The sequence below is a fragment of the Myotis brandtii genome, unplaced genomic scaffold, assembly GCF_000412655.1.
Source record: "Myotis brandtii unplaced genomic scaffold, ASM41265v1 scaffold132, whole genome shotgun sequence".
NCBI lineage: Eukaryota > Metazoa > Chordata > Mammalia > Chiroptera > Vespertilionidae > Myotis > Myotis brandtii.
Window position 1 is genome coordinate 3,698,052 of NW_005354673.1, and position 11,841 is coordinate 3,709,892.

At 41.7% G+C, this 11,841-nt stretch overlaps 1 protein-coding gene across 28 annotated transcripts in view; it reads right to left on the reverse strand.

The window, feature by feature from the left end:
* The window catches only part of NRXN3 (neurexin 3), a 1,562,383-nt gene that overhangs the window by 1,341,464 nt on the left and 209,078 nt on the right, over window positions 1-11,841 (reverse strand). Inside the window, exon 1 of one of the 28 annotated variants that reach the window (XM_014534712.1) lies at window positions 2,203-2,330. The exons of 26 other annotated variants lie outside the window; for them this stretch is intronic. In XM_014534712.1, the coding sequence (XP_014390198.1) occupies window positions 2,203-2,251 (49 nt within the window). In that variant the 5' untranslated portion in view covers window positions 2,252-2,330. Of the gene's footprint in view, window positions 1-2,202; window positions 2,331-11,841 lie in introns of those variants that run through there. One more of the 28 variants, XM_014534711.1, reaches the window with a different exon arrangement.

Genomic DNA, 11,841 nt, shown 5'->3' on the forward strand with positions numbered 1-11,841 from the left:
TACTGCAAAGTAAACAGAGTTTCAATCATGATTCAGCTGCTCACTAGCTGTGCAATCTTAGGCAAGGTGCTTAAAACATGAGTCTCAGTTTCCTCTTTTGTGAAATGGAATAAAACTCTTTCCCCTCCCAAGAGAAACAAATGAGACAACAGGACAGCCCCTGCTTTGTGAACAGCAGAGCGCCCTTCTTGGAAAGGGACCCCTGAGTTTGACTCCCAAGTACGCCAAGAACTCAATGCCCTACACATCGTGACATTAAGTCAATAATTTTGTGCATGGTGAGTGAATGACTGTGTCCCTCCCCCAGCTCCAGGTCAGAGCCCAGGAATATTAGCTGAGCCAAGTCAACCCAGCATGTAAAGCATCTGCCCACAATGCACTTGGCTCCCAGCCAGGCTCTCAGCCCTGGCGGCTACAGGAATTCATCAGCATACCCCAGACCCCCCTCCAACTCAGCACCAACTCTAAAGGCAATTCAAGCTGCAGGCAGCCTGTGTCGTTATTATGTAAACTGCGGCCAGTGACAAACACACTGAGCCGAGGAGGAAGTGATCAGCAATAACAGAATATTTTAGTAGCCCAGAAAATAATGGAATATTTTATTAAGCAGGATGGGAAGAGAGGCCATACTCTTCCTGTCTCAGTGTCAAGCAGGGGGAGAGCGAGTAAGCAAAGCCCCATGTAGCTGTCAAAGAGCAGCCCAGCCTAAAGAACAGAGAAGGCCCACCCAACTATTTGCTTTATCACAACCCGAGGGCAAAATGTTCAATGAGTCCTCCATGTATCACGCAGTCCCCAGTGATTGTCACCTGCCCTTTGCTAGCTCTACCCCACAGGACTCCCAAAGAGCAGGGCCAAAGCCTCTGACTGCTTCCCTGCATGTTCACAGTATCAGATATGCGGTTGGTAGAAGAGGAGGTTGAAAGAAATGTTTACATTAAAAATTGCAGTTACTCTTACATGTCAGTTTATCTGTAGGCCAAGTCACTGTAAAACTATAGAAATCAACCTTTGGATGAAGGCTTATCTTTCTTCATTTTTATCTCTGACGATGCTAATTTGCATTAAGACTGTCTTATAAGCTGCCTGAAATTCTTCTGGAGCAAGGTGTTTAATAAGAGAGAGAGAGAGAGAGAGAGAGAGAGAGAGAGCGAGAGAGAGAGAAGTACATCTGGGATACACAGACAGGTTCTGTGTATGCCTGTCAGATGATTCCACTTGAGGATATTTACTATTCAAAAAAACTCATCTCTTTATAAATTACCCATCAATGAGTATTAGCCTCTCTTGGTACTCCATCTGGTCCTTGCATGCAGGACCCAGCATATCAATCTGAGCTCACCCCAAAAGTACACATTTTTAGTACTAATATTCAATCAACATGCATCTATTGAGTATCCACTCTGATCCACACACTGAACTGAATGAGGCACAGCCCTTCATTTTCTCAAGCCTATCTAATTATTATCTCCAGAGTTATACTACAATTGCTAACAAATTCCAGTGTAGTAGGACACTCACTTTCCCCACTGTCGTTTCTTAGTCCCTCATTCCTATCACTTGCCTGGACATCCCCTCGCCCCCAAGACAGCCAACACAGTAGCCTCTGGAAATCGGGAGGCTGCAAAGAACATCTGGGATACCAAGGGAATGTGTTTGTCTCAGCCCAGCTCAAAATAGTATCTGACAAGCCTGAATCACACAAGTTCTGAAAAACTCAAAGAAATAACCCAAGAAATCTATAGCTGCCTCCTCTAATTTCACTCCCTGTCTGGCTGCTTATTGACTTCTGCAGCCTGAATTGACAACGTGCAACCCTGCTTGTCTGCCTGCTCCCATGCAGTAGTAACTAAAAAGCAAAAGGAAAAAAAAAACGAAAACAGGGAAGATCACAGCTATAACCCATGCCAAAGACCCTGCTCTAGAGCCAGGCACCCGCCTAGAGGCAAAATTTCCAAGAAAAATGGGGGACTGATTAGGGAGAAAACGTCTGAGCCCCCCTCCCTTTCTTTCGTTCATGCCCCTACATCTCCCCCAAGGGCCACGTAGTTCATCTGGCTGCTTCCAGCCTCTGCTCCACATTTAAGCTTTCAAATACCACTTTTGCACCAATAAAATATGTCTTATGTAAGAAAAGGGGGTACAGCCCACCCCCACCGCAGCTCACATACCTTTTTTTTAAAGGTGACCTGGAAGACTTACCTGCCAAGCTGGAGTTAATTTCACTGCAGAAATGGAAGTGCAGGTGCATATCTCAGGGAAAGCACAACCTCAGGGAGCAAAAGCAGAGAAGGGAGGGACCACCTCATTCCCTAAGCCCTCCAGTCCTGTGTCTCTCCCGGAGCAATTGATAATCTAACACCTACCACAGTGTGCAGGAAGCTGCTTTCCTAACACCGCCCTCGGTGTTCGTGATTTTGCAACTCTCTCACCCTTCAGATCTTAGTGCAGCGCTGGCAATTAGAAACCTGCACACATCTGGGGCCTGGGACAGGGTGCTTTGTGCATACACTGGGAGCTTCAGCCAGCAAAGGGAACTCTGGGCAGCCTTGTCCTCTCCCAGGGGATGTGTCTGAATCTGCAGATTGTGTCATGCCAAACCTCCCTGTTGTTTGCTGTGAATCACCGACTTAGGAAGTCACATGGACCCAAGATTCCCAGAACGCGAGCTCTATGCAGGGAAATACTGGGGGTATCTATTCTCCTATTAGCCACAACCTTGAAATGACTACTTTGATCAGAGTGCGCGGCTAGAGTGGACACTATGAAGCTGACTTCCCATTGCAATGAGAAAAGAAGGCAGAGCAAAAGCCAGCATTCTTTCTTCTGCAGTTTCCTTCCTTCCTTATTGGCTGCTTCAGGGTTTCAAGGCAACTGCAAACATTTGGGGTACTCTGGAATAAATGCAAGGGTCTTGAAATGCTCTTATTGCAGATCTATGACATGGGTCATTTAGCAATCCTAAATCTCTGACCAAATCCCAGGGTTAGCTGAGCCACCCAACCATATTTTGGACTGAGTCTGGTATTTCTTTGCTTCTGACTTATATAAGAGACAGAAGTTAGGGGGTCAGATATTATATGGATTTGTCATCTTGTGATTCTCACAGATAAAGACTCAGTTATTAACCAAACCTTTCATAGGGAAGAGCATCCTTTTTATTACTTCTTGCTAATAGTGTTAATAATGTTAATAAAAGAAGTAGTTAGCCTTTATTATGTTGTAAGTACTGTTCATAGCACTTTTCATATGTTATCTCATTCAGTACCCCCATAATTTTATGAGATATGTGTGGTTGATATTCTCCCCATTTCAGAAATAAGGATACCTGGTGTTGGAGATGATAACCTGCCCACAGTCACATGATTAAGGGCAGTTTCAAGATTGGGATCCAGACCCATTTAACTTTGGAACAAGTAACTTCAACTGCTCTGCTCTACCACATGAAACGGGTGCTCAGAGGACATCCTAAATCATTTCTATCTTTTGCACTTGAAATCCATGACATTTATGTGTCTCACCTTCCAGTTACTCTTTTGCTATATAAAAGGGTTTGCTAAGGAATAGCATCATGTGCTCAGGATCTCAGAAAGAACCAGCAAATTCCTTAAAAGAACAAACTACTTTTAAGCCCTTGTGCAGTGCCTACTTGCTTATGATTCATGTAAATATAAATTTTCTAAGAATTATTTTATACTCAATAATAAAGACTGATGAATCCACTCAATAAATCATTATTTTCATTCCTAAATGTTCTTGAATATGATTTCTAAAATTCTAAGTAATTGCTTATTCTAACTTTTCACTAATTTAGATTTTTCTTGTTATCAAATTATAAGGTGTGCTTATAGACCTTTTCTTCATAGATGCTAGCTTATTAATACTTATAATATCCTCAGAGCAGACAGAAAATGCTATTTCCTTCATCGTATCAATATTCAGAAGAACATACACAGACCCTAAGCAGGTCAGTGGCACATGGCACATGATGTACAATGTGCGATAAACAACCTCATTTAGGACAGTTCATCATTCATTCAGTGATTCATCACTCACTATGTTCAGAGAGACTGAAACAGCATTTTAAAGAGTACAACAACTCACACTTCAAAGTTGTGTGGAATCCAACAAATCTAGAATCAAATCCAGGCTCTGTAACTTACTCCTTTGACCTAGTCAAGCATTAAAACTTACCAAAACTAGCTACTTATGAACTATTGAATGTATTCCTGCCACAGATTGCCTTCTGGGCTGTGCTGATTAAGTCAGCAGGTTCGATCAAAGTTAAATGTGACTTAAAGATTTAATCCTCATATGGGCCTATTAGCTTCATCTAAGTTAGAAAATGGTCCATGCCAGACACTGGCTATATTTGTGCAATCACAGAGGTACAATGTCTGGCTTTTATCACAAATATTTGAGGGAAGATACAGAGGAGACTGGAGATGGTGAGGATGAATCAGGATAATCCATCACTGCTAATCACAGAGCAACCCAATGTATGTGCCCAGCTCACCAGTCATTCAACAATTTTCTTAAATATGGTGGAAAGAGTATATCTCCACTTTGAAGACAGAGACCAACATTTGTATATTAAATCCATAATTGAAGGAATCATAGGGCCTAATTAAATAGTGCCTGTAAGGCATCATGCACAGACCAGGGAATGAGTAAGTGAACTGCCTTCAGGACCCTTTGCTAGCTCACTGGAATCCACACCCTTTGAGGATCCTTCGGTCAGTGTGCCTTTTCCAATGTCTGTAATCCCATGAAACAAACTAAATACTTGAGGATTAATAGACTGATGGCTAGGTAAAATTTCTATAAAAGATTCCCATAAAGCTCAAGAGGGGAAAACTGTAGCTTATTAAGAAGGGGGGGAGGGGAACATCAAATCCTAAAAACACAACCAGTAAAAATACCATCAGAAAAAGATAGTCAGCTCAAAGTTTCTTTAGAGGTCACTAAAAATTTCAGACTAATCTTTCTGCCTTTTACCTACTGCATTAGAAATGTAACGGATGTAGGGAATAACTACTACTTCTTGGCTCCAAGGTCAACTCATAATAAGAGACTGCTATATTTTTTTCTATTTCTAAGAAAAAAAAATCTCTTCAAGGAGAAAAATGTCTTTTCTGCCATGGCTGCATCATCCCCTTTCAATATTCCCAGTAGAACAGAGTAAAATGTTTTGCAGTTATTTCTCTGGGGACAAAATGAGGGGAAAGGAAAAGAGCAGAACTCAAAATAGCCCATCATTTATTTTATTTTCTGTTCCTTATACTTTAAAAGTAAATAACAATGAATGCAGTATAGATGAAAGGTTCCAGAAAAATTCCCCTAGTTGAAATTAATTATAGTTTCCATTGGAACTATTAGCATATTGAGGGAAGAGTCTCCATTATGCTTTGCATTTTTCCAGAGGACTTGCTCTACTGCTCCACAAACAGGGCAAATCAGTAGCTACAGGTAACAACGACACAAGTAATTGAGAACCATGACAGTGCTTGGACTTTCCAAGGATCCAGCCAGACTAGGGGATGGATAGAGTGGTAACAAATACAAATTATTGACAAAAATAACCAATGTGTACCCAGATATTAAGATCCAGCAAAGATTGGGTTCATAATGCATCATTAAAAGTTCAGAGTGAGCCTGGTCAGGGTGGCATAGTGGTTGAGCATTGACCTATGAATCAGGATGCCATGGTTCAATTCCCAATCAGGGCACATGCCCAGGTTACGGGCTTGACCCCCAGTGTGGGGCATGCAGGAGGCAGCCAATCAATGATTGGCTCTCATCATTGAAGTTTCTATCTCTCTCTCCCTTTCCCTTCCTCTCTGAAATCAATAAAAATTTATTTTTAAAAAAATTTGAGTGTGATAGGGTAGGGAAGAGTCATTGGAGGCTGGTACCAGAATAAGTGGAAGCAGAGGAAAAGTTCCAGGCCATTAGAAGCAATAAGATAAAGACATGGAAAATTCTCATCCACTGAGCCAGAGAACTTTGAGAAATGTCCAGTACCTCAGACAGCACCCTGGGATCCTTACCCTGAGTTCCCAAATGTCAGCCTATAATCGACCATCAAATGATCCATCAGTTATCATAGATTTATCAAGGGCATTGGTATTTTCAAAACAAATGCACAGACTTCCACTTCAGTGAGAACTGAGTAAACATATTTGTTCTCATTTGTCTAGTAAGTACAATTAAAAAGATTATATATAAAACAAACCTGAAAAGACCCACAAAAGTAGAGAGAAGGTTGACTGACTAAGGACCTCAAGACCTAAAACAAATGACTTAGCAATGAGTTTCCTAGGGTTTTTTGTTTGCTTGTTTGTTTTGTTTATCATCTAACTCAGACTAGATACTGGAGAAATGGGATGTGGAAAACCATAGAGTGCATATGAAAAGAAGCCCCATTGCCCTGGCTAGCATTGCTCAGTGGTTATAGTGCTGCCCCACAATGAAAGATTGTGAGTTAAATTCCCAGCAAGGGCACAAAGGGCACATGTAGGAGGCAACAAATCCATGTTTCTCTTTCACATACATCTCTCTCTCTCTCTCTCTCTCTCTCTCTAAGGGCTCTCCCCACCCCCCCACCTCTTTCCTTCTCTCCCTTCCACTCTCTCTAAAATCAATGGAAAAATATCCTTGGGTGAGGATTAACAAAGAAAAAAAAGCACCATCAAAAGCCTATCTCTAGCCAAAAGAAATCAGGAAAGGTTGAGGAAGATAGAAAACTTTTTAAAAATTTATTTTCAATTACAGCCAACATACAATATTGTATTAGTTTCAGGTATATAACAGAGTGATTAGACATTTATATAGTAACTAGTGTTCTGGTGCACAGATTCGTGCATATTGAAAAGAAATTACTAGTAATTAGAAGAAATATTTTAATATCACTATTCACCCATTCTCTATAATAGAAGTGTCAACCAAATTCACTATGGACAATGAGAGATTGAAACACATGCGTGCGATTGGCACCAGCGAGAGCTTTATATGTATCGCGCATGTGCAAGTCAACTTAGCCTTTTATAGATATAAAATAAACTTGCTTAATTAGATCTGCTTTCTGATGTAGGTAAATTTCTAGCCCTGTGAAGCAACCCAACTTCTCTTTCAGGTAATTGTCAGGAACACAGCAGTAAATATCAACACAAAGCAGATTATTATTGTAGATCACGCAGGGAGAACATTTAACTGTAGCAGTGTTTGACAATATTCTGCACAGTGAGAAAACCTGAAGTCATTTTCAAGTTCCACCATTTCTTTTTTTTTAAATATATTTTATTGATTTTTCACAGAGAGCAAGGGAGAGGGATAGAGAGTTAGAAACATCGATGAGAGAGAAACATCGATCAGCTGCCTCCTGCACACTCCCTACTGGGTATGTGCCCGCAACCAAGGTACATGCCCTTGGCCTGAATCGAACCTAGGACCCTTGAGTCCGCAGGCCGACGCTCTATCCACTGAGCCAAACTGGTTAGGGCAAAGTTCCACCATTTCTTACTTCTTTTCAGTTGGGTCAAGTTTCTAAACTTTCTACATCTCCATTTTCTGGCTAATGAAAAGAAAATAGGATTCTACCGAGTCTCCTATCTACCTACTCCAGGACTTCTGTGAGGTTCAAATGAGATGAGGCATGGAAAAATGCTTCACAAACATTTGGTTAAACTATAAAATATTTGCACCTGTCTATAAAGCCAGTTGGGATCCTGGGCTGAAGAAACTCCAAGGAGGCTAATTGCTAGGGAGAGGAAGCAGGGCGTTGCAACATGACGTCATTACCCAGCGCCCACAGCTACTGTTTCTGGGCTGGACTGGGCTGTGGGCCACATTTTGCGCCATGGGGTCTTGGCAGCGTTGGCTGCAATTTGGTGGGGTGTCACTCTGGGGTGGTGGCGGGGCCTGTGTCCCACTTGGGAAAAGCCGAGTGTTGGTTTGTGGGTGCCAGGTCTGAGGTGCCGTTTCTTTTTAAATGGCCAGTGTGCATCATGTAACTCCTGCATTGAGCGTCTGCCCCCTGGTGGTCAGTGTGCATCATAGCTAACAGTTGGATGGATGGAGACTTAGCCTTTTATATATATAGACTAGTGACCCGTTGCACAAAGATTCGTTCAATAGGCCTTCCTTCCCCTGGCTTCTGGCACCGGTTTTCCTCCAGCACCCGGGACCCAGGCCTTTGGTCTGGCTGCAGCAGCGAGGCTTGGCTTCTCTGTTCTGGCTGCTCCCAGCCTCTCCTTTTTTTTCCCCAGCTCCTCGAGCAGAGGCCAGGGCTGGCTGGAAGCCTGGGGGAGCCCGACCCAGGCCCCCAGCCACTCCTTGAGCGGAGCCCAGGCCCCCAGCCCCTCCTTGAGCGGAGCCCAGGGCAGGTGGGAAGCTTGGCTTCCTCTGTTGCCAGGAGCAACCCAAGCCTCCTGCTCGCTCCAGCTTCGTGGCCACCACCATCTTCAGTTGTCTTCAGTCTTCCCTCCGCACCTGCATGTGCAAATTAACCGCTATCTTTGTTGGGTTAATTTGCATAGTTGCTCTGATTGGCTGGTGGGTGTAGCGGAGTGGCGGAGTGGCGGAGGGGTGGAGTGATGGTTAATTTGCATGTTTCTCTTTTATTAGTGTAGGTGCCCATAGTCCAGCCAAACACCACAGAGAAAAAGTGTGCTTCCACCCCTGACCAGATCAGCAAAGACCAAGTGGAGACCCTAAATCTCCATCCTTGCCAGACTATAAGGAGACATTCTAACTTCCCACCTGTGTGGTATCAGAGACAGCCAAGTGGGAGCCAGGATTTTCATAATAAACCATGCATGGTGTCAATTGAGACCACATGGGGAGCTTGGATTATTTTTTTTTACACTCCCACTTGGCAGTAACAAGGCACCACCCTCCATTCCTCTGGGTTTTTGTCAGAGACCTTTTACCACCACCTAGCAGTAACAAGGCAACCCCTCCACTACCATCACACTATCAGTGGAGGCCACATAGAGAGTGGTAACAAGGCATCCCTATGACTCCTGGACAGGAAGGTATCAGTGGAGTTTGGGGGGGGCGGGGGTGGAAGACAGGTCTCCAAACTCTGCCCAGGAGTAACAGCCCCATACTCAGGTATTGATGTTGAGTAGGGAACCGAGGCTTCCACCTGAATCAGGCAATGAGCAGTGGCTAACTCCACCTTTCCCAGACAAAAGTATCTGACAAAGCCAGGTAAACAGGAAGTTTAAATGAGATCCAGATTCTCATAACATACTAACTAAAATGTTCAGATTTTCATTGATGATCATGAGTCATAGCAAGAACCAAGATGACTTCAAACTGAATGGAAAGGGACATCAATAGATGCCAATAGTGAGATGGTAGAGATGTTAGAATTATCGGACAAAAATTTCAAAATGGCCATCATAATAGTGCTTCAATGACCAACTACAAACACACTTGAAACAAATTAAAAAATAGTCTCAGCAAAGAGATAAAAGAATCAGCAAATAAAGAGACATTATAAATAAAACAAAATGGATACTTTAGAGCTGAAAAAAAAATAACCAATGAAAACCTATAGGAACTACCTGTAGTCTCCAAAAGCATAAAAAGTAACACTACAAACAATTCTATCTACACCAATTTGGTCATTTAAATGAAATAGACCAATTCCTTGAAAAACACTACCTACCACATATCATCCATATAAAATAGATCATTTGAATAGTCACTTAACTATTAACAAAATTGAATCTACAATTAAGATATTTCCCAAGATGAAATCTTCAGGTTTAGATGGTTGTGCTAGATAATTCTATCAAAAATTTAAAGAATTAAGAATAAGTCTATAGAATAACCTACTGAGAATAGGACAAGGGAACACTATAATTCATTTTCTTAAGTTAGTATTACCCTGATACCAGAATGAGACAAAGTACAAAAAAGAAAACTACCGATCAATATTCTTCATGAATATAAACATAAAAATTCTTTTTAAAATGTTAGCAAATAGAATTTAGCAATATACCCAAAGAATTTACACTATGACCAACTGGGGCTTATCCCAAGGATTCAAGGTTGGTCAAAAATGTATCAGTATAATCCACCATGTCCTCAGGCTAAAGAAAATCAACAGGATAATATCGATTGATGCAGGAAAAGCATTTAACAAAAACTTACCAACCATTCACGAGGAAAAAAAGTGTCAGAAAAAATAAGGATAAAAGGAACTTCCTTACTTCCTTATCTTGATAGAAAGCATCTACTAAACAAACAAACAAACAAATAAATAAATAAATAAATAATTCACAATGGCAGATGACTGAATTCTTTCCTCTTAATATCAGGAGCAAGGCAAAGATATTTCATGTTCTTATTCAACATAGTGCTGGAAGTTCTATCCAGTGAAATAAAGCAATAAAACAAATTGCATATGGAATTGAAGCAAGAAATTAAAACTGTCCCTATTTGCAGATGCATAATTTTCTACCTAGAAAATCCTAAAACACACACACACACACACACCTAGAACTAATGTGTGAGTTCAACAAGATCACAGGACAAAAGATAAACCCATAATCTATTGTATTACCATATACTAAAAATAAATATGTGGGTGCCAAAATTAAAAATATAATAACACTTACAATTTCTCAGAAAAAAATAAGTACTTAGATATAAATCTAATAGGACTTATATGTTGAAAACTATACAATGCTGATTTTAAAAATCAGTTTTTACTGAATTAAGAGATATACCATGTTCGTGAATTGGGAAACATAACATAGTAAATGTTCCAAATTAATATGTAGATTCAACATGAATTCTATCAAAATCTCAGCAAGAATTTTTGTAGATATAGCCAAGATTATTTTTAATTTTATATGGAAAGGAAAGGGAGATAGGGTAGCTAAAACAATACTGAAAAAGAAAAATGAAGTAGGAGGAGTCAATCTATCCAATTTCAAAATTTATATAACTAGGGTAATCAAGATTTTAGGGTACTGGTGGAGGGATAGATGTACAGACCAATGGAATACAATCAACAACCCATAAATAGACCTACAAAATATTCTCATGGGTTTTTCTTTTGACAAGGGTACAAAAGCAATTCAATGAAGGAAAAATAGCCTTTTCAACAAACGGTGCTGGAACAATTGTATATCCGTAAGCGCAGGCAAAAACTGAGCCTCTACTTAATCTCATACTCCATACAAAATTATCTCAAAACTAGAGGCCTGGTGCACGAAATTTGTGCACGGGTAGGCCTGGCTGGTGATCAGGGCAGATCATGTTCCCCACCTCCCCGGCATCCTCCTTCCCTTGCTCCCTCAGTGCCCCACCAGCACAACTGTCACCCGCCATGTTCTGCGCCGCCCCCTGGTGGTCAGCACACGTCATAGCTAGCAATCGAACTCCCATTCTCCCAGTCAAACTCCTGAGGGGACACTTTGCATATTGGTGATCAGGTGTTCCCCACCTCCCCGGCATCCTCCTTCCCTTGCTCCCTCAGTGCCCCACCAGCACAACTGTCACCCGCTCACCCGCCCGCCGCCCCCTGGTGGTCAGCACACGTCATAGCTAGCAATCGAACTCCCATTCTCCCAGTCAAACTCCTGAGGGGACACTTTGCATATTAGCCTTTTATATATATAGACTAGTAGCCCGGTGCACGAAATTCATGCACTGGGGGGGGGGGAAGGGGCCCCTCAGTCTGGCCTTCACCCTTTCCAATCTGAGACCCCTCAGGCAATGTCCAACTACCTGTTTGTGCCCACACTTTTAACAGATAACAGCTCCATTGTTGTTCCTTTCTTATGCTTAAAACCATTGGAATTAGTAGGTATTCAAAGTGTG